At 39.5% G+C, this 23,175-nt stretch overlaps 1 protein-coding gene across 15 annotated transcripts in view; it reads left to right on the top strand.

Annotated features, from left to right (window-relative positions):
• Positions 1-23,175, top strand: part of LOC104607110 (calmodulin-binding transcription activator 2-like) — a 49,410-nt gene that overhangs the window by 11,558 nt on the left and 14,677 nt on the right. For 14 of the 15 annotated variants that reach the window (XM_088902277.1, XM_088902276.1, XM_088902272.1 and 11 more), the window contains 3 exons: positions 8,365-8,480; positions 9,286-9,374; positions 12,913-12,958. In XM_088902277.1, coding sequence (XP_088758403.1) covers positions 8,365-8,480; positions 9,286-9,374; positions 12,913-12,958 — 251 coding nt within the window. Of the gene's footprint in view, positions 1-8,364; positions 8,481-9,276; positions 9,375-12,912; positions 12,959-23,175 lie in introns of all 15 variants that reach the window. The other variant, XM_010272629.2, reaches the window with a different exon arrangement.

Raw genomic sequence — 23,175 nt, 5'->3', positions numbered from 1 at the left:
GCAAATCAGGTTACAGACTCCACCAAGACTGAGACCAAAACAAGTGAGACAAATTCAGGTGTTTAAATTCCTCAGTAATTGATACCCAAGAGAACAGCTTGCCCACAGCTCTCTGCACTAACGTTTATTTTTATTTAATATGAAAAACAAATAATATCTATCTCTCCTATGACCCCAGATACATGGGATCAACATTGGGTAATGTCTTTTAATTGATGATTGATGAAACTAATGAATGATTAAATGCAAAATTGAACTTACGGACAAACAAGAGGTTTTAAAATAAGTAGGACTAAAATAGAATACATGATATGTAAATTTAGTAATAATAGGATTGATAAAAAAATTTAATAATAATACGAGCAATTATAAAAAAAAATTAATAATAATAGGAGTGCAAATCAGGGTGCACTTGGGATTGGAGACCAAGAGATAATTCAATGTGATCTTTCTTGGTACCTTGGTTATATAATTCATAAGCAGGAAGGGATTGTGGAGGATTTTTCCCATAGAATTAATGCAAGAAGGGCAAAATGGAGGGTTGCATCCAAAGTTTTTATGTGATAGGCAAATACTACTTAGATTAAAAGGAAAATTCCATAAAATAGCTGTAAGGGAAGCTATGCTGCATGAAGCAAAGTGTTGGGCAGTCAAGAAACAATATGTCCCAAAAACGACTGAGTGGAAAAACTAGAAAGGATAGGATTAGAAATGAAGATTGTAATACTAAGGAAACAAGTAATAGATTTTCTAAGGGGATTATCAATCATCATTCCTATGCAAATCCCGTAACATCTCATTTCTTTAAGACTGACTGTGCTTTGCGAATGATGTCTAGAGTCCATCTCATTTCTATCAATATTCTAGATTTCAAGGTTTACAATGGTAGGAGTTGCTATGGAAGATGTTGGCAAATTGGAAGAGATTAAAATGGATGGATTCATGCTTGGTGGGTAGGCTTATCAATTTTGATATGGAGGAAATTAATGTTTTGGGATGGGCAAAAGAAGAATGGTGCAGTTTGAGATTTGTTGACATTAGAAATTGAATGCTGGATTGTTCTTATTCATGTTTAAAAATAGAGAAAATGTAGATGTTATTCTTAGGTTTTAAGCTGATTGCTTGTTGTGTAGTTGTGACGTGAGGCTTGGAAGGTGTTTGCTTGTGGTAGGTTGGATTGGAAACTTGGCAAGAAGGAATTTTGTTTGGATTGATCAGTGATTTAAAAGGCGTGCCTAGGTGCATGGGTGAGGTGCATTTTAGGGTAGGCACCTTGCCCAGGTCCTAGGCGCAGTAGCACTTTCAAAAGGCACACGCTTAGTGCGCCTAGGCGTGCATTTGCTAATTTTTATCATCCATTCATCTTAATAAAATATCTTCTTAAAAGGCAGTTAAAATTATAAAATCATTATTTTTTGTGTGAGAATTAAGAATTTAAGACCCGAACATGGACTTGTTTGGGCTTGCCTCAAGGGGCGTGGCACAAAGATGACTCGTAGAATTAGGAATGTAATATGTTTTACATCACTTTAGCTTCTTGAAGTAACACAATTGAGGAAAAAAAGAGATTGTGGGCTTTACATGCTTGAAAACGTTTTATATGTTTGGTTTTATTTTTAAATTTTCATTTGAATATGATTTACATGTTATGTTTAATTGTTTATGTATTTTAATTTTAGATAATAGGTTTTTAAACCATTAATTTTAAAACTTAAGTTTATATTTCTTGTTAATATTATGTTTAATATCTTCTATTTTTTGCATTTTTTGAATGTTTTTGGCATTGTTTGAATTTTTTGACTTTTTTTTTTTTTATTTTTAGCAATTTTTTGTATTTTGCACCTTGCTTCAAAAAAGGCGCCTTGCGCCTCTCGCCTTGGGTGCAAATTGTCCCTTGCGCCTTGAGGTTTTAAAACACTGGGATTGATGTGTTTGGTATCCTATTGCGTGCTTGGTACACCTAGACCTTTAGGGCAATTGGAGATGCTTGTGGATGTTTCAAGATATTTGGTTTTCAAAATAGGAAGCACTGTAAGTTGTAGTATGTAGGTATTTTGATCAATTTAGGTGATGTTCAATCTACACCAGTTTAGTTGAGTTTGTTTTTTGCAAGTGAAAGTTATGAGCTAAGGGTTGTGATTGAAGGAGTCAATCCATCATTGTTGTGGTAGGGAAAATACAAGATGATGAAAATGATTTAATTGAAAGGAGTCAATCCAACATTTACCATGGTAAAGAAAATACAAACAAGATGGTGAAAAAACTTTAGGTGGATGGAGAGTAGATGTTGTGAAAGATACTAGGGAGTTAGAGGAAGAAGATGAAGCTAAATAGTTATAGGGGGTTAAGGGTAAAAAAGGAAAATTTCCAAAAGATGACAAAAAGAGTCAGGGAGATCAAGGGGGAAAGAACTTGAAAGGTAAACAAGTGATTGTTTACATGGAGGGGAGGGAGGAGACAAGTGGGACTAGTTGGTCCAACCTGGTTAAACCTTAATAGGGGGAATCGATCAAGTAACTCGTTGGTCCAACCTGGAACCAGATGGGCTTATCTAGTGGGTTGAGTATTAATGCTAATGGGGTTGGGCTGAGTAAAGTGTCTGCCCATTCGAGGAATTAAGCGAGGAAGTTTTTTATCAAATGGGTTGAGTTGGGAAAAGAGAACTAAGGATCCAGGAAGACCATTTTACAAATAAGGGGGCTCAAATTGAGATCCTAATAGAGGATCAAATGAAGGAAGAAAGATTCGGAGCTCAACACAAGGGTTTCTCAAGAGTTTGGTTGGTGTGCTACTAGGTATATATACATTGATTTGTATGTGGAAGATGAGACTCAAACGAGAGCATTGAAGTAGACTATGGAAGTTGGAGGTGATAGAGAAGTAGAGGAGAAAACAGAGCAAACTTGACTCTAGGAATGGTGGGAGAGTAGGAAGTTAGGGATGAGGTTATTATAGATGTTGGCATTGATGTGATCAAAAGGAGAACATGTGCAAGTATTCAAGATGTTCCAAGAGGTTCCAAAAGGAGAACATGTGCAATTATAGTTGTTAGTGCGATTGATAACAAGGGGCAAATAGAAGCCTTGCAAAGTGCAGTCACATTGATCTTGGTTATAGTTATAGAGTTGGTATTCAAGAGATGGATGTTTAGGTTGAGACAGTGGAAGAATTTTTTTGGCGTCTATGCGACAACGTTTCTAGGGTAGAGGTCAATTGAAAGTGTATTTTATGTTGTAGGAAGTGGGTGGGAAGGTGTTAAGTATTGGGAATCAAGTTGACTTGGAGAGGGTGGCAAGAAAAGGAGGGAAGAGAGGGCAGGATATTATGAAGGAGGGAGTTTTTGGTGTTGGATTACATGAAGAAAAGGGAGGGGAAAACATTAGAGAACAACGCAAAGAGGAGGGGAGTGGTGATAGGGTGGGCGCTATAAATGCAAGGATGCGGGTTGAATTAGAAAAGGAGGGTATGGTTGTAGAGATGGAGAAGTAAGGCTAGGGTGTTTGGAGGATGGGGATCTTTAGGTTTCAAGTGAGGAAGGTGAAAGGGTTAAAATTGAAAAGGTTTTGGTTTATTAGGGGTGATTAAATCAGAGATTGGTGATGGCAGAGATCTGGGGGTAGGGTGTTTAGAGGGTGAAGGTGATGAAAGTTCTATAGAATTGAGCTGTTATAGGATGGTGTTGAGGTTGAAGCTGAAATTAGTGAAGAAATGGGTTCAAATGAGGAAGATGTTGTTATTGATGAAACTCATGTATTTGGAAGAGCAATTGGAGGAAAGGTTTGCAAGGGAGAAAAATATGACAAATAATGGAAAAGTTCTCTTAAGGTTGTGTGAGTGGCCTTAGACTGATTGGAGATGTCATTAAAGAGGATGGTGAGGCAGGTGCAGAACAAATGCTTAAGAAGAATGCAGTTTTGGGGTTAAAAAGGATCGTTGCCAAGCCTGGGGACTCTTAGGTTATTGAGAATATTCCTAATGCAATTAAACAATTTTAAAGGAAATAGCATCGAATTGACCAAGTTTTGAAAGTTTTTGCAAGATTAAAAGGGAGATTATTTGGTTTTGGGCCTAGCAAGAAAGTGAAGAAGGCTAAGAAAGTTTGCAAGTGGAGTATTGAACAAAATAAAGTCTGCACGAGGAGCAAAGTGGGTCTCGATCAAGCTATTGGAGTTGATGAGTAGTTGATTAAGATTAGGAGGAGTCTTGCTGGATTTTTTTCCCTTTGATGTTGGGTTTTGGTGTTCGTCAATGGGTTTGAAGTCTTTGATGTTTTTTTTTTTTTTTTTTTTTTTCCTTTGATGTTTGATTGTTTGTCTTTGTGGAGAGGGTGGGCAGTTTGGTTGGGTAGTTTGTTCTCAATTTGGTGTTTGGTTAATTGGTTGTGGTGGGTATAGGTTTTTTTCCCCTTTCTTCTCTTGGATGACTTCTGGTCACCTTTCTTGTAATTTCTTTTATATTTAATGAATTTTATTTTATTACCAAAAAGGATAAGAAATGAAATCATTTGAAGGAACCTAGGAATAGCTCCAATAGGTGATAAAATGAGAGAAAGTAGACATAAATGGTCTGGTCACGTGCATGTGAAGACCACCAGTTTTTTTGAAATAGTAAAAGAAAAGATTCATTAAAAGTAAAAAGATGATTACAATCACTTTGGTGTTGAATATGGACCCCTTCTTCATCCGGCTCTTTCTCTTGTGCTTCATTTTTTGAGACATTAGTCCAACCTACTACTCCGCTTGGGCTTTCATTCCCTGTTAAAGAGATTTAGAGCAAATTCATTCCTCCTCGGGTTGGTAGTTTTTGTTGGGAAATTTTCCTGGAAAGAGTTAACACAAACGGTTTGCTTCAAAGAAAGAGGCCCAACTGTTGTTTACTTCCCAATAGGTGTATTCTTTGCAAAGATGATGGGGAAACGGGTTATCATATTATGGTTACTTATCCAATTACTAAGACTGTTTGGGAGTGGGTGTTTTCCCTTTTTGGGTATACTTGGAATCCCCTCGTGAGTGTGCAATGCTTGTTCTCTCCTTCTTTCTTTAGTTGACCTAAGAAAAGGGGGAAGATTATGTGGAGAAGCATTAGGGCTGCAATGTGCTGGTCAATATGGGAAGAAAGAAATTCACGATTTTTTTCAGATAATGAAAGAACCACAGAAAACCTAACAGATTTGATACTTTCAAGGGTTGCTCATTGGCTGAAACCAATGGAGATATTCTCTGAATTCTCTATGGCAGACTTGCTGAGAATGTGGAAAGATGTTGCTACTGCTGCCATGTATAAAAGGAACTGTAGTCCCACTTGGACCCCCCCTCCCGCCGGATTCATAAAACTGAATTTTGATGGATGTAGCTTAAGGAATCCGGGGCCTTCTGGGATAGGGGGTGTTTTCAGGAATGAGGAGGGGTATATTACTGCCATGTTCTCTGGGCCAATTGGAGAGGGTGACTCTCTTAGGGCCGAAATTCTAGCAGTTCTTGAAGGAATCCAAAGAGCAAGAGAATTAAGCATCAGATGCTTAGTGATTGAGGGGGACTCGAAAGTGGTGATTAGGTGGCTGAAAGGAGATATCAGTGGCTTGTGGAGCTACAGCAATGAGAAGAAAAAATTTAATTGGCTGTGTAAGGACTTAGAGGTGCAATACAGCTGGGTGAAGAGAAGTGCTAACTCAATGGCTGATGGGTTAGCTAAGCAAGGGGTGGCTAAGGATTCTTTGTTTTGGGCACATTTTTACCTCCCCATTTTCTGTAATTAATTTTCACAAGTATTATTCGTTAATAAAGATTTCTGTTATCGATCAAAAAAAAAATCACTCTGGTGTTGAGGGAACACCGAGGCATAGGCAGATAGATTACAAAAAATTCCAAAATTACAATTTTTTAGTTCAAAACATTCCAAAAGTCAACCCTTAGCTCTGATCGACGAACGTGATCCAATTTAGTTAAGATGACACCCAATCTGCAACAGATGTTCTGATGGTTGCCACAGTCTTCTTAATCTTCCATTGTCCCCACCTTCTGTCCTACTTTTGAGAGAACACAAGGGTCCCAAATTGTCACTTCCTTCAGAAATACTACTTCATTCAGTACCACCCAAACCTTACAACTCAGGCCCCAAATTCAGAATTATATCTCACATCCACTCATTCCAGCTTTGATGCTTGAAGCATCACCACCTCTGGCTTATACTTCTGATCAAGTTTCTAGGCACCACCTGCTTTCTAATTTCCTTTAAACCTCTGATATTCCAGGTAAGTATTTTTATCCCCTCCTTTTGTTGTTTTTGTTCTTCTTCTTTTTCTACTTCCCTTTTTCTATTACCTCTTCCACACCCCTCCTCGTCTGTCTTCCCCTTCGAATGTTTCCTCCTAAAACTCCCCTCCGTCCTGAATTCACCTCCCTCCACCAACTTTTCTGATCTCTCTCCTCTCTTCTCCTCTTCTTGAAATGCTCAAATGCCTTCCTGGAAAACCCTTCTCCTCCCAGAAGAACAGGCTGTTAAAACCCTCCTCCTTTTGTTAAAATCCTTATCTGCCCTACCACTCCCTTCGCTTCCTCCAAACTCTACCTTTTTACCCCCACCCCTCTCTCCTTACCAATACTTCCCTATGACTCCTTCCTTTTTTTAGCCAAGACAAACTCAGGACAAAAGGGAACACAACTTACCTCTTCAAGTTCAATCAGCCTCCCCGTCTCCCTAGAAGCTGCAGGAACTTCAAGCTTAGGAACCAACTTCTCAAACTCCATGCGCTCCTTTGCAGCAACCTCAGTGAGAATCTCAATGAAGGCTCGATGACTCATAAGAAGTGATTTGTTGCAAATTGAAGTGGCTAGGCATAGACCAAAAAGGAGATGGGTAGAAATAGTAAGAAATGATTTAAATGATTTAAGTGTGTTGCTTGAGGAGTGTGGGAGGAAAGGAATAACAGAATTTTTGCTGGAAAAGTAGAACTTTGGAAGAGGTAATGGACAGCATAAAAGTGAGAGTTGCCTTGTGGATAAAAACCTTAAACAGTTTTCAACTTTTCTCAGTAACCGACATCCTAAGGGCATGGAAGGAAATAGCGCAGTCCTCTAGAGAAAAGGAAATTCTAAGAGTTGAGTGGAAACTGTCAGAGGTTAGCAAAGTAAAAGTGAGTTTGGATGGAAGCTTTATGGGCAACCTGGGATTTGCATGAATAGGTGGAGCTATCAGGAATTTTGAATATAAGATATTGGCTCATATTCAGGACCAATTGGCTTTGCAAATTCAACAAGGCAGACCTACTGGCTTTACTGCAGGGGCTCCAGTTGGCAAAGCAATTGGGTTTTTGACAGGTGGAAGTGGAAGGGGATTCAAAGTAGTTATTATCTTGGACAAGATGTAACAGACATTCCATGGACCCTTAAACATATCTTCAGGGAAGCAGAAAGATTAGCAAAGGATATAAATGCTGGTTGTACTTCTTGGGGATGACATTAAGGCCATCAGGTTGCACTTAATCCCATATTTTTTTAATTAATGAATCAATCTTTATTGCTGATAAAAAAAAAGAAATGATTTAAGTGCCAGTAATTGAACAACAGATGTGACATTAAACAGAATGGAATAGCGAAATAGGATTCATGTAGCTGGCCCCATATAGTTGGGATAAGGCTTCAATGATGATGATGATGATGATGACATAATTTTTTCTGCAACTTCTCTATAATTTTATATATTTAGTACTTGCCAAAAGAATAATTTTATATGTTTGTATTTTTATTATTTAATTATTATTATTATTATTATTATTATTATTATTATTATGACATCATGGTTTTTCTTGGATGGCTCAACCACTGACCTGCTACCTGGATGGAAAAGCAGTTCTATTATTGGGTTGGTTTTAAAAACATTGGTTCACAATAGGAAGTAGTTATTGTATAGCACTGTATTCACAATTGAGCTATCCTATTTGTTGTTACCCCATAGCTCGTGGAGCCCCTAATGCCAAATTCCTTTTCTTTACTGATAATATGTTGGCATGACACTTTGAAAACCTGAAATACAGATATTTCTATTCAGTTCATGTCTTATTTTACATGTTCCTGAAATAATTCAGCTCATCTAATGTGCTATATGTAGAGGATTTAGAATAGACTGATCTGCCTCAAAAACTAAATATATGGTGTGTTACTATATAAGTAATATCAATAAAAAACTGAAAGTGAGATGTTTTTTTTTTTGTTTAAAAAAGAGCGTTGGCATGTACTTGATCTGAAAAATGCATGGTGTTTGGCACTGCTAAACTTCTGAACTGAGTATTATTTGTTGGGTAGGTTGTTGACCTAACATCCTGGTATATAAAAAGCAGTTGGTGAATGTTATTCGTTTTTATATTAGGTGGTTCCTTGTTCTTGTTTGATCGAAAAGCACTTCGGTATTTCCGCAAGGATGGCCACAACTGGAGAAAGAAGAAAGATGGAAAGACTGTACGTGAAGCTCATGAAAAATTGAAGGTGTGTTGCTTTTCTATTACTTTAAGTTCAGAACTTTTTGGTGGACTGCATATTGCAGTTGCTACTGAATACACCGCGTGATTGATACTATTTGTGTGTGAGAAGATATCGAAGATTATTGTGTTTTGTTATTAGGTGTATGAAGTATGTCAGAATTCTGTCCTTTTATAATATTGATTTTCTAGTTTGTTTGACAGAGTAAATTTGAACATCTTATTGAAATACTGTCCTTTTATAATATTGATTTCCTAGTTCATTTCTACTTGTATAAGCTATCATCTCTACTTATATAACCCTTCTGTTTATGCTACATTAGGTTCCATATCATGCACTTTGAATGTTCTATTCCCCTCTCTCTTTCCTTCTCATCCATCTAGTACTTCCCATCCATGTTCCCAGATATTGCTAGGACATGGCTGTAGGGGTGTAACTTGTATACCCAAGTTGAAAATTTTGCATTGCATCAGGGCCTGGCCCTTGTGCGGGCCCATTCAAAATTTAACAAAAGCTTGACCCTTCTACAGACTACAGGTATCTAGGTATCATAGCTTCCCATTTTCCCATCAATATGGGCTTGTCTATTTCAATTTTCCATAGTTCTTAAAGATCTATGGGTCCAACTTCAACACTTTTTTCTCTATATTAGATTGGTTCTGGCATATTTTGTTGCATTTCCTTTATACCTAGTTTTTCTTATCCAGTCTGGAAGTTTGAGAGAGTTTATGTTCTTAATGCTTTTGTTCTAGCATATTATGTTCCATTTCATGTATACTTTTACCTAATTTTTCTCATCTAGTTTGAATAGGCTGGGAGTGTGGATGTTCTTCACTGTTACTATGCCCATGGTGAGGATAATGAGAACTTCCAGAGACGGAGTTATTGGATGCTTGATGGGTGAGTGATGCTCCATTTGCTGTTGATTTTAAAATTAATTTTGTACAGTTTCATCTAGACCTAGTGCTACACTGAATTGGGAATTGCAGTCTCTTACCTTGAGACCTCTAGTGTCATGCCATTAACTGTCCTACTCACTTCACCACTATCTCAGTAATAACCAAAGTTGGTCACTAATATATTGAGAGATAATTGATGGATAACCCTATTTGTCCATAATAACTACTACTGTCAGTCTGTTATCATTCTTATGGTTGATGGGTGAATAGTGATGAAATAAAAAAATTAACAATAAATAGAATAATGATGACAATAGTAACGAAGTAAGAATGCAAAATAGAGACAATAACTACTACTGTTATTGTTGATAGGTGACTCAATTTTATTGAGAAGATAAATGAAAAGGTGCTATACAATAATATACAGAAAGAAACTATAACTCATTAAGAAATGATTGGATGAAATATAAAAAAATATAAATGGTAATTAACAGGGAAAAAGTAAATGGTGAAGTCAAAAGAATAAAAAAGTAAATAGTTCTTACTGATCAAAAAAAGTAAATAGTTCTTTATCTTCTTATCTCTTCCCATCTTCTACCACTCTCAGTTAGAAATGATATGTTTGAACACTTTTATTTGTGAAAATAATCTGTTAGTGTTTTAGTAATATAAATAAATTATTGAAGTAAATATTTGTTTAAGGGTTTTAGAGTACAAATAACTTGATTCAAATTAGTACAACTCACTTCCATATAGACACAAACCTAGACCTTGTTACTGTTGGTACTGTGCTCTCAGCTAAGGAAACTGATGCTTTAGTAGTTCTCTTGGCAATACTTTCACATTTATCATTGTTGTTGTCTTTGCTTGCTAATGATGACAATGATGTTCTTGATCATTGACCTGTTCCACTTTTATTAATTTAATATTGTACTATATGTGATTCTTCAGGGTTGTTTTCATGATTACAAATAGTAGCGAGGATACAATTAGGGACTTCTTATAGGACCCTAGAAAGACTAATAAAGATTATTTAGGTGAAACTGAAAGTGGTCTATGTGCAAAGAAGATGGTGGGTAGCCATAGGGGATAGGGCACATTAGGAAGAGGGTTATTGCTAGAAAAGCATCTATGGTATTCATCATAATGGTTGGGGTTCTGGAATCTATGATATCTGGACTCTTGAGGCCTTTACATGGGTATTGTGTTGTGTCAAACATGTAAATTCTGTGTCTGACACCTTATCCAGCTGTCATTTTTTGATAAATAATGAAATTTTATTAAAAATAAGATAAAGTGTTACAGTAAAGTATTACAATAAAGCAACCTAACAGAGGCACGAGATGCAGCCCCCATTACAGAATCGGAATTACAACTGAGCCAGAAACAGTGGAAAACTGGAATGGACAAAGTCAGAAGTGATGATGAATGTTTTATCTTGAATGATGGGAGGGACCATGCTTGGGTCTTTGAATACATGCTAAGTTCACCCATAATCTTTCTTTGGGTCTTTGTGTACAACATGATTTTCATCCCTCACCCTTCTTTAAGTTATTACTTATTACTAGGTAATGACTACCCCATACTAAGTATGGGGCAACTACACCTATCATATCGTTTGAGGTTCACTATTTATCTGGTACATCTAATATCTGTTCCTTATTTAACTTAAAGAATTAAATCAGGTTTAATTTGTAATTGACAACCAATTTCATATAAAAGAATGGGACCGGAACCACTGAAAGTCTTTATAATGAGTCTTTTATTTGGATTAGGAAGTTGAATTAGATAGATTGATGAGTCTCATATATTTTGAAGTAGGGTTTTTTTCATAGGTAGTCATGCATCTGAAGTTAGTACTTTTTCTGAGAGTGGAGTTAACTACTCTTAACTTTTTCTAAGAGTGGGTAGACATGCGTCAGAAAGAGGCTTCTATTTGAGAGTGGACTGAACCACTATCTGGATACTCTTTCTTGAGAAGATAGGTTGCCACTTGTTTGAAGCAGAAACCCTCTAGTCTGAGAGCTTTCCTTTAATATATTAGATATGGTAGGATAATAGCCCTCAGAAAACACACTTTTTTTTCCTGGAAGGTGACTAATAGGAGAATTTGTATTTGATGGATGCTTCTAAGAAAAGGTGGGACATGTTGCTTATCCTATATGAATGTTGTGCCTCTAAACCTTAGTCAGGAGATAAGAATATTTTTAACATAAACTGGAGCTGTCCACTGAACCTCCTCCAGGAGGAGAAAACCCAACTCATCATAGGCTAGCTAACATTGGAGAAGCTGGGTCTCCTATGGTGTTTATTGTTATTGTTATGGTTCTCTAGGTGCCCCCCTCCCCCAGCAATACAATTGATATCTATTCACCCCTTGTCATGCCAAAGTATCTGCCAAACTATTGTGTGACTTTTATATGCAAAGCTTGTTCTCAATTCCCTTACAATGTATCTCACCTCCCTCATAGTGTGCCTATTCTTGCCAAGATCCAATTCTATTATTCTTGGACCAGCCCATTATAACTCAAGTGTCCCCTTCCACCACAAGGTCTCTGTAGTTTAAATAATTTAGTCTTTAAACTGAAGCCATGTAAAACCACCCATAGTTGTTCCCTTGTTGAATCACCATATCCTATGGGTTTAGAAAATACTTTGCCCAAGTATCACAACTATTCCCAAAACTACACCAATTCCAGAGTTTCCAGGATTACCCAAACTGCAACCACCAAGATTTAACTTTATGATGTTTGTGGCAGGACAAGACCATTGCTTGATAAGAAGAAATTGCAAAGTACTGCCAATTTCTGACTATGTCATTAATGGAGAAAGGGCCAAAAATGCTCATAGAATTTACCCAATGCACCACGTTCGTAGAGTTATAGTTTCCTTGCTCTGGATATTGTCTTTAAAGGTTCTTGCATTCCTTTCCTCTCAAGTGGGTCCGTAATATTGCTGTCCTTCTCTTTGAGGATTCTTGCTTTCCTGATCTCCTGCATTTTAGCATGAAGTGTTGCTCTTAGGATTGACCTGCCTTCTTATACTTTTATGTCCGAGATTTACCCATCATACCAAGCAGTGGCCCCGCCATTCCCTTTTCAATTTATAAGCATTACAAAAAATGGAGGAATAGGCGGAAAAACTCCTAGAGCTACCAGCAGATGTGGTTGAAAGGATAGGCATATCAAGGCAGGCATGCTTTCATTTTCTCTTCATTCTTTTCTTTTGTTTTCTCTTTTGAAATAATTGTAACCCTTTTACCATGATAGTCTCTTTTACTTGACAGTGAGAACAATTTAGCCCTCCCAGCCTAACTCTTAGCTAAGCTATTAGCTACAGAGTTAGCAGATGGTACTGCTCTCCATTCTCTTGGTCATGCCAAGTGCAATTAAGGCTATTTTGAGTATTCCTTTTTTCTGTCTCTCCATGGTACTGCTCTGCTTAGTCCATTTCACTGTGCACTTCTCCTATTATGATATTATCATCATAGCTTTTTATTTGTTTGGTTTGGTACTCATTCCCTTTTTTCTTGTTTTCAGGCAGTTAGAGCACATTGTTCTGGTGCACTACAGAGAGGTTAAAGAGGTACTTTTTGCACCTTCTATTTAAGTGTGCTTCTCTTTCTAATTTTCCATTGATTTTTCAAGAGTAGTTTCAGATAAACAAGATAATCATCTAAAGATGCAAAAACCATTTAGGCACCAATTTCTTTTTAATATATACAAAAGAGTTTGGCATATGAGAATTTAGTAGTGGAAGGAACTATCAGACATTTGTCAGCTAGTAGAGAAATGGGGTTGCAGGTCCATTGCAGATTCTTGTTAAGTTGGGGGTGGAGGGGGTGGGGGATAGAGCCTTGGATTCTATGGATGCTACCAATAACGCCAGATTCTTCTTAGTTTCTAGACTGGCAATTGCTATCATGAATTTTGTATATGGCGGGAGTCAGACGATAGTTCTTTTTTTTGTTCTGATATTATCTGGGGTTGTGTGCGTGTGGATGGGAGAGTGGGTCTATCTTCTCCTACTGGGTACAGAGTTGATAGCTTTCTTTTTTCATTGTAACATTATCCTTGTGGGCTTGTACTTCATTTTGATTATTTCTGGTTTAACTAAGAAACGATCAGTACATGTAAAAATAGCTCTCTTTTTGTAATATATAAAAACAGGTAGTTTCTTATAGCTTGATTTTTTACTATGCTGTACATCTACCCTCCCTTAAATGCCCTGCTAGTTAATTTGTGGTTTGTTGCTATAATATTTAAAAAACATTCAGCTATCATTTTCATTTTGTATGACATGATCCTTTCACTGCAATACATACCAATACCTGTACTTTTTACATACTATCTAAGCTTGTTCCCATGATCCCATCAATCAACAATAGAAATTTAGAATGTATGTCTAGTGTTGTCAATGTGAATTCATCTGGTTACCAATGGTGGAAACAGAAAAAAAATAGAATTCTATTCAATTGAATGGAATAGATTGTTCTCTATAAGACCTGTTGACACCCTTTTATAGACCCAAAGTAGCAACTTCCATCTCCTATTTGGACTCTAAGGTTCTAGTTTCCAAATGCATACTTCCAAGTCGTATTTTGATTCTAAGACTAACTTCAATTCCTACTTGTATTCAAACTTTGAAAAAAAAAATAGAAACTTTCTTTTAAAACTAGGACACTATAACTCGCTAGTTCACCAAACATAAGAAACTAGAAATTACAAGTCATCTTTTACTATAAATACTAATATTTCTACTAGTAAATTTGTTGACTAAGATTTTGAACATGACTTGCAGAACCAAAAAATCAGCCAACATATTATTAGTGTACTTAATTCTATGGTATTTACAGTATTATTATTGTACTTAAATGCCACTCAATTTATTTGCTGCTTTGTTCAAGGAATTAACAGTTTATTTAGGTTGTTTAGACCAAAACTTGACTGAGTTCTGGTCTTGTCAACATGCAAAGCATGCAATGTTTTTATCATCTTAGGGTGCCAAGTTTTGTGAAGGAACTGTTTTTTCATCTGGTGAGAGGGTGAGAGGGTGAGGAACTGTGTTTTCATCTGGTGCCATTGTCTGAGATGGTGAGAGGGTGAGAGGGTGAGAGGGTGAAGCAAAGAGAAGGTTGCTGAGAGGGTGAGAGGGAGAGGAACTGTGTTGTCATCTGGTGCCATTGTCTGAGTTGGTGAGAGGGTGAAGCAAAGAGAAGGTTGCTGAGAGGGGGAGAGGGGGAGAGGGGGAGGAGCTGAGATGGGAGAATTTGTGGAGGTAGGCCGTTGGAAAAAAGTTTTGAAGATTGAATCTAAGGAACTCCTATTTGAGGAACAGAGATTAAATGGTCAACTGAGCTTGAAGATCAGGGAAGCAAAGAGAGGGATGGTGCTGTTAGAAGGACTGGGGGTAATTGAAGGGCTCAAGGAGTTTGTGGAAGGTGCAAGTAACAAAGGCAAGCAAAATAGTTGGAAAGAGCTTTTCTCAGAATCTGGAAGAAGGGTTGTTGTAGAGTGTAAGAGAAACCTTAAAGGTTATTTTATCTCCTTGACAGAATTTTTTGGCAAGGGTAGAAAGCAGATGATCTGCTTTCCAGAAGGAAGGAAGAGTCAGGGCTGGAAGGCAGTTCTTGACGCCTTATGTGAACTGCTGAAACGCATGAGTGTAAAAAGAGAAGCAATAGTAAAAAGGAAGATGAGCAGGTCTAGTAGTATGGTGAACAAGACTAAGCAAGAGACTCCTTTAGTGTTAGCTGGGGCAGGTAATTACAGAATGGGAGTAAACATACAGAGAGGGGATTGGGAAAGTAAATTGTTAGTTGAAGCTTCAGCTCCCATTCTTGACTGGAGGAAAGTTGCAGATCTGTTAACAGCAAGGTTAAAGTTGAAGAGCACATTTATTTTAACATCCTTTGAGAAGAACAAGGCTTTGCTGGATTTGCTTGAGAACAGAGTAGAAGTTGAGGCTTTAAACACCCAAGCTAAGCTTGGAAATTTCACAATATCAAGATGGTGTCCGGGTTCAAACTCCAAAGATTTCTCTGTTGAAGATGGAGTGGTGGTGCGTCTGCTAGGTCTTCCCTTTCATTTGTGGAAGCAAGAAACTGCTGAAGCCATTGCTTTGATGTGTGGAGGATCACTAGGAGGGGCCTTTTGGGGAGACCTTCGTTCAGCTTCCATTTTATTGAATGGAGTAAAACCTGAGGAGATACCTCGAAAGATAGAGGTGCTAGTCGAGAGGCAGTGCTACTCAGTGTGGCTGGCTTCATCCACTGAATCGATGCTCTGGAAAGAGGCTCGTATGGAGGGAGATGAGAAGGTTGAAGAAGAAGAGCTGCGTGGCAAGAAAGGGTTGGAGGATTCAAACAAGAAAAGCACTTTCACTAAAATGGAAAAACATTTGCTGGAGAAACAAAAGGGTAGTAGGTAGGGGGTGGGATTTTCGCGTGTGGAAGAAGTGAGCAGTCTGGAGGGTGGTAGGTCCTTTGCACAGGTTGTAACTGGCGCCAAGACTGTTCTGAACAGGGAAAAGGGGTTGGGCCAAAGGGTATTCTTAAAGGCCCAAACAGGCCAGCAGACCCGACCCAGATTGTTTTTAAGGCGCATGAGCCACTAAAGAAACACGTGACTGGGGTTTCGACTATGATAGACTTCGGTTTCGGTCTATCATCGTCCCCAGCCGCGAGCCAAAAGAGGGAATGCGCGCAGCGTCGGAAACCAGGAAAGAAGAGGGTGTTACAGTGGGTCTCCCGACGCAGCTTGAAGGAGCTTAGCCCCGTGCGAGGCTTCTCAGAGAGGCCGGAGCTAAGTTTCACTAGGGGAAGAACTGAAGAGAAGAAAGAGAAGTTTGAAGGGTGGGTGCAGTGCGGTGAAGACGATGGTGAACCGGAGGACCTTTCTGTCGATGGCTCTAGCGTGGGCAATGTAAACGATGAAGGCAGCTGTGCTGGAGGTGATATGGAAGGGTGGAATATTGCAAGATTATTCCAGGTTGAAGACTGCAATCGGATTATCTCATTTCCAAGACCACAGAGTGCGCAAGGTTTATCAGATGGGGAAAACCGGGAGAACCGGAAGCAGAGCAGGAATATGCTATTTAGGGGTGACCCAGGGGTAGAGTGGAAAGATCACCAGGTTGACCAAAGGACAGAAGTACTTCCCAACCAACTCAGGAAGATAATTATTTACCAACCTTCGGAACAAGAGAAGGAGGCCGGGAGCAATCCTATTCTAGCTTGTCCTTCAGTCCCAGGTAACCATGTGATTTCGGTTTGTACTACTAATGTGTCCCCAATGTCTTTGGTTCCAGATTCCATTCCTGTACCATGTCCTGTAGCCCATGAATATGCAGCCGAGCTAGTAGGCGGGCTCTCTGAGGAGGGGGAGAGGGGAAGGAAGGATTGTGGGAAGGTGCGGGAAGAAAGGTATAGAAGTGGACAAGTGTGGAAATCATTGAAAGAGTGTTTAAGGATGTGGAAGGGCAGCTGATATGGAGGAGGGAAGGGGAGGAAGGAAGAGAGGAGGGGTTAATGGAGAGGAGGGACAGGAATGAGGCTAGAGATGGAGAGGTTTACGGGGAGAAAGCAAGGAAGGAGGGAGGTAACAGTAAGGGGAGGAAGGTTGGAGAGGAAAGAACTGAGGTGGGAATAGAGGAGAGGAAGGAAAGGCAGGTGGACAGAGTTGAAGGGGATTCTGTAGGAAGGGAAGGGGTGGTGGAATCGGTGAGAGAAGACACGTTAGCAGAATTTGTAGGGAAGTTGGGTTGTAGGCTGGAGGATTTGAACGAGTTGAAAGAAAGTTTACAGAAGAGGAAGATGCAGATCATAACAAAGAAGAGGAGGTTTAGTGAAGTAGAGAGACTAAAGAGAGATGCAGAAGGAGACAAGAAGCTCGAGGTAAAAGGAGATAGAAGGAAAGGGGGAAAGTAGCGGGTAGGTGGCAAGGGGTTTGTAAAAAGAAGCGGAATGAAGATCCTTAGTTGGAATGTGAGGGGAATTGGAGTGCGAAGAAGAGAGCAACAATAAAAGAGGTAATAAGACGGTATGACCCAGACATTGTGCTGTTGCAAGAGTCTAAGAGAATAGAGTTTAGTGACAAATGGGCAAGGAGTGTATGGAAAGCCAGGGGGATTAGCTGGGTGGCGGCTCCATCGTGGGGTGCTTCCGAGGGGATTGTAACAATGTGGAAGAGGGATGTGGTTGAAGGGATGGAGGAGTTGATCGGAAAGTACTCGGTTTCCATGAAGTTTAAGCAGTAAAAGGATGATTATATGTGGGTGCTCACAAATGTTTACGGACCGAATGATTACAGAGAGAGAGGAGTTGTGGGAGGAACTGGCTGATGTTAGAGGGTTGTGGGATGGGCCTTGGTGCATGGGTGGGGACTTCAATGTGATAAGGTTCTCGGAAGAGTCCAATAAGATTAACCAGAGGGTGACAAAAAGCATGAGGAAGTTTAACAGTTTTGTGGATGCCTTTGAGCTTAAAGAGATTCCCCTAGCGCATAAGGCATTTACATGGTCAAATCTCCAATCTAGACCCATTTGCTCTAAGCTGGATAGATTCTTGTTCTCTTTGGATTGGGAAGAACATTGGGGAACCTTGGATGCTAGAGCTCTCCCAAGGGTGACCTCGGATCACTGGCCCATAGTGTTATGCAAGGAGGAAAGAAGGTGTGGAGGTCCTACCCCCTTTAGATTTGAAAATATGTGGTTACTGCATCCAGGGTTTACTAACAAAGTGAGGGAGTGGTGGCATGAGTGTAACCCATCGGTGGAGTGGGAGGGGATAAAATTCCATAAGAAACTACAATTCTTGAAACCAAGAATTAAGGAGTGGAACTTGATGGAGTTCGGGAGGACAGAAGAAAGAAAGGGAGACTTGATGAAGAAGATTGAAAGCCTTGACTTTAAAGAGGAAAGGGGAGAATTTGGAGAGGAAGACAATGACCTCAGGTGAGAATTGAGAAGACAGTTAGAAGATTGCCTACACAAGGGGGAAGTTAGCTGGAGGCAAAAATCTCGGTGTAAATGGTTGCAAGAGGGAGATAGAAACACTAGGTATTTCCACTCTCTAGCAGATGGTAGGAGAAGGAAGAACTTTATCTCCAAATTGGTAGTAGATGGAGTTGAGTTAGTACAGCAAGAGGAGATTGCCAGGGCCTGTGTGGAGCATTTCAAATCTATTCTAAGAAGGCCTGTGAGTAAAAGGGTGTGGGTAGAAGGTTTGGATTGGCCAGATGTAGGGGTGGAGAACAGGAGAAGGATGGAAAGAAGCTTTAATATAGAAGAGATCAAAGAGTCTGTGTTTTCTATGGATAGAACAAAAGCTCCAGGGCCGGATGGGTTTACAATGGCTTTTTATCAGGATTGTTGGGATATTTTGAAAGATGATCTCTTGCGGGTGTTTGAGGAATTTTTCAGGAGAGGAATTGTCAACCCGGGTGTGAACTCTACATTTATAGCCTTAATTCCCAAAAAGAAAGATGCATCCCACCCGAAGGATTTTAGGCCAATAAGTTTGCTGAAGAAGGTAATTCCGGATATCATTGAACACTATCAAGGAGCTTTTGTGAGTGGAAGACAAATTACAGACCAGATTTTAACTGCTAATGAGAGTGTGGAGAACTTTAAGAGGGATAAGAAGAAGGGAGTGGTCTGTAAGCTGGACTTGGAAAAGGCTTATGACTTGGTGGACTGGGAGTTCTTGAGGAAAGTTTTAACCAAATTCGGGTTTGGGGCTAGATGGTGTAAGTGGATCATGGGTTGTGTCCGGAATTGTCATTATTCAGTGCTAGTGAATGGGACAGTGGTAGATTTCTTTCCAGCCAGTAGGGGTATAAAACAAGGAGACCCCCTTTCTCCTTTCTTGTTCATTTTAATTGCGGAGGTTTTGGGGAAATTGATTCACAGAGCAGATTCTAGGGGGCTCATTAGAGGCTGGAGGGTTGGGAGGATGGAAACCCCCTCACACATTTATAGTTTGCTGATGACACGATTCTGTTTTGTGAAGTGGTAATGTGAGGTTTATCAGGAATTTAAAGTCGGTGATACAACTGTTTGAGCAACTGTCCAACTTAAAGGTTAACCTTGGGAAAAGCTGTGTAGTGGGGGTGAATTTGGAGGAGGGAGAGTGCTGAAGTGTTGGGGTGTGAAGTCACGGGGTGGCCTCTGAACTATTTAGGATTACCATTAGGTGATAATCCCAAGAGAGAGAGCTTCTGGAACCCGGTGATGGAAAGGTTTGAAAAAAGATTGGTATCTTGGAAAAAGAATTACCTCTCTCTTGGCGGGAGAATTACATTAGATAAGGCCACGCTTGCTAACTTACCCATCTTCTTCATGTCGGTGTTTAAAATCCCAGTGAAGATTGCTAACAGATTAGAGAAGTTAATGAGAGGTTTCCTGTGGGAGCCGAGAGAAGAGAAGAGGGATCATAGAGTTAGCTGGAAAATAGTGTGCAGGAGTAAGTCGTGTGGTGGTTTGGGGCTTGGGAGTATTACGAGAAGGAATATGACTCTGCTGGGGAAGTGGTTGTGGAGGTTTCCTATGGAGAAGGAGAAGCTATGGGCTAGAATAGTGGCAAGTATTCATGGGCTGGAGCACAACGGATGGGACGCTGGAATCAGTGTTAGGATCACAAGCAATTCTCCTTGGAAAGCCATTCATGACCTGCTACCAATTTTCATTCCTAATATCAGGTATGACTTGAATTCCGATAATTCCATAAAATTTTGGGAACAAACCTGGGTGGGGAGCGCCCCTCTAAAGGATCAGTTTCCGTCTTTGTACGCTCTTTCTGATTTGAAAAATGAGCCGATCTCGTCTTTCACCACCCCGTCCTCTTCCACTTCTGGGATTGGGTGGAACTTGGGTCTAAGAAGGGATTTGAGGGATTCAGACTTCGACTGTATCTCGAGCCTTCTTGCAATTCTTGATAACGTTGTCTTAGACCCCACTTGAGAGGATTCTAGAATTTGGACACCTAACCCCAATGGCATTTTCTCTTGTGCTTCTTTCTTCAAAGTCTTAAGTCAGTCAACCAGTCCTACCCTGTCCCCTTTTCCTGTTGGTGAGGTTTGGTGCAGAGCTATACCTCCTAGGGTTGGTAGTTTTTGTTGGGAAGCCTATCTGGAAAGAATCAACACTGGTGATCTACTCCAAAAGAAGAGACCCAATACTTGCTTGTCACCTCAGTGGTGTGTTCTGTGCAAAGCAGATGGGGAGACTGGTTTTCACCTAATGGTGTCGTGCCACTTCGCAAGGTCGTTGTGGGATTGGGCTTTCTCCTTGTTTGGATGCAGCTGGAATCCCCCATCAGACATGCAGGGCCTTTTCGCCCCCTCCTTCTTCAGGTGGCGGTTAAAAAGGGGAAGGACAATGTGGAGAGGACTAACGGCTGTAGTATGTTGGACACTGTGGGAAGAAAGGAACTCCAGGATATTCTCAGAAACTCAGAGAGGGACAGCAGATTTGAGGACTATCATACAGTTTAGGGTGGTACAGTGGCTGAAATCTCTAGAAATATTCACAGATTACACTGTGGATGACATGTTGAGGAAGTGGGGTGAAATTGCAAGTTGCATGCAGACCAAGTCAGTAATGAGTGTGGCTTGGACCCCCCCACCTAGTGGATTCTTGAAATTAAACTTTGATGGATGCAGTAGGGGAAACCCGAGACAATCAGGGATCGGGGGTGTTTTTAGAGATGAAAATGGAGTCATCTCTGCTATGTTCTCAGGCCCAATTGGAGTGGGTGACTCCCTTAGAGCTGAGATATGTGCAGTTATGGAAGGAGCCCGGAAAGCTAAGGAATTGAACATCAAGAAACTTATAATTGAAGGGGATTCAGAGGTGGTGATAGGGTGGCTGACCAAAGAACAAAATGATCTTTGGAAGTATAACAATGAGAAGAGGAAATTCAAATGGCTGGTGCGGGAGATGGAAGTTAAGACATGTTGGATTAAGAGATCAGCTAATTCCCTAGCTGACGGTTTAGCAAAACAAGGGGCAGAAAGGGATTCCTTGTTTTGGGCTAAGTTGTAATGTTAGTGTCCTTGTATCTTTGTATTTTCTTCTTTCCTTTCTTGAAGTTCTTTGTGACTCTTGGAAGATAAGTGTGTTTGTCTTCCACTTGTAAATTTTCTACTGATGAATTAATGAAAGTGTTATTGATCAAAAAAAAAATGCCACTCAATTTCAGCCAAATCGAACAAGGTTTGACTGGTCAAACAGTCACTTCTTTTCCAGTTGATGATGCATTCTGTAGGTATACTAACTTCAATTTCTTTCTTTGCTTCCATATTTGCATCAATTTAATTGTTAAAAAAGGCCATTACCCGGTCCTGTGGGAGTGGGGGATTCCATTAGGGTAGAGCTGCTTGCTTCCATGAAAGGGGTACAGATTGCGATTTGGGCTTGATAAATGTGGAGATTGAAGGGGACTCAAAACTGGTGATAGGTTGGCTGAAGGATCCAGTCTATAACCTGGTGCTTTAGGGATGAGATGAAAAGGTTTAAATGGCTAACCATAAGCATGAATTTTTTAGAATACTTTGGGTTAGGAGAATGGCTAATGCTATGGGAGATGGGTTAGCTAAACAAAGGGGTAAATAGGGATAATTTGTATTGGGCTCAATAGTAATTGACCTTTGTAATTTGCTTGTTGAGGTGAGAGATTGCACTTATGCCTCTCTGTGGGCTGCTTGTACTGCATATTTTCATTGTTCTTTAATAAATATTAAATACTTACTTTTACTTATAAAAAATAAAGCCTACAGCACTGCATATTAGTTCAATGAATAAAAAAAAGGGCTATTACCCAATGTTGGTCCCATCTATCTGGGGTCTTGGGAGGGTTGGACTGTATATGGACCTAACCTTTCAATTTTTTTTTCCCACAAAATGGCCGCTCTCACGCTTGAACCATGTTCTCATGCTTGACTGCCTAAGGTTTAATTGTTATGCCCCATAAAAAGTTTTCTGGTCAGCAGTTTATTGGTTAAACTGGGGATTTAATCTTTCAGCCCATAAACATCATCAAAATACTGGAAGCTGGAAAGCCAACTAGATCATAATTTTTCTGGTCCAACCATTCAATCTGATTTGGGTCCGATCACTACTCTGGATTTGGCCAGTATCCACTTCCACTGTCACATTAACCCTATGTCCTATGTTTATTGATTATTGAAGGTTCCAATTATTTATTTATTTATTCTATTCAGAAAGTCCCAGAAAGAGGGAATCATTTTTCGTGTGGTACAGATAAGTTACATTGGAAGTCTAAATTATAATTAGACTTGGTATCCAGCTATTGGGTAGTAAACTGGCAGATGATGAAACAGTTACATCGGTCTACAGTGATTAGACTAACATTCTTAGCCTTGGTTGGTTTACAGGCAGTTTGTTTACTTGATAAGTTCTTTCTAGGTATGCTCATTATGGTTATATTGATTAGGGTTGATCCTTTCTGCCTGTTGGTTCTCTTGTTTTAGTTGAGTTTATACCTTCCCAGTTGAGAAAATTTAGCCAGCCTCAGTTGGGCACTCAAATTATTTTTAATTCTTTACTTTGTTATGATGGTTCCTCAACTGCTGATATATTGATAACATTGATACAGTGTTTTAAAAACCAACCCAGAGGCTTACAATGGGTTCAACTGTCCAATGGGCTCAGTCAACGATGGGTTGAAAACACTGCTTTGATGTAGCCTGTGGTAGAATTCTTTTGTATGAACTCTTTATTTTGTCTTCAGTCATTATGTGTGTTTGATGATTGAAAAAGAAGTTTCCTGGTTCTTATTGCTT

This window comes from Nelumbo nucifera, chromosome 3 (genome assembly GCF_055504915.1).
Source record: "Nelumbo nucifera cultivar China Antique chromosome 3, China Antique-T2T, whole genome shotgun sequence".
Classification (NCBI taxonomy): Eukaryota; Viridiplantae; Streptophyta; class Magnoliopsida; order Proteales; family Nelumbonaceae; genus Nelumbo; species Nelumbo nucifera.
This window is presented reverse-complemented; position numbering and strand designations above follow the sequence as displayed.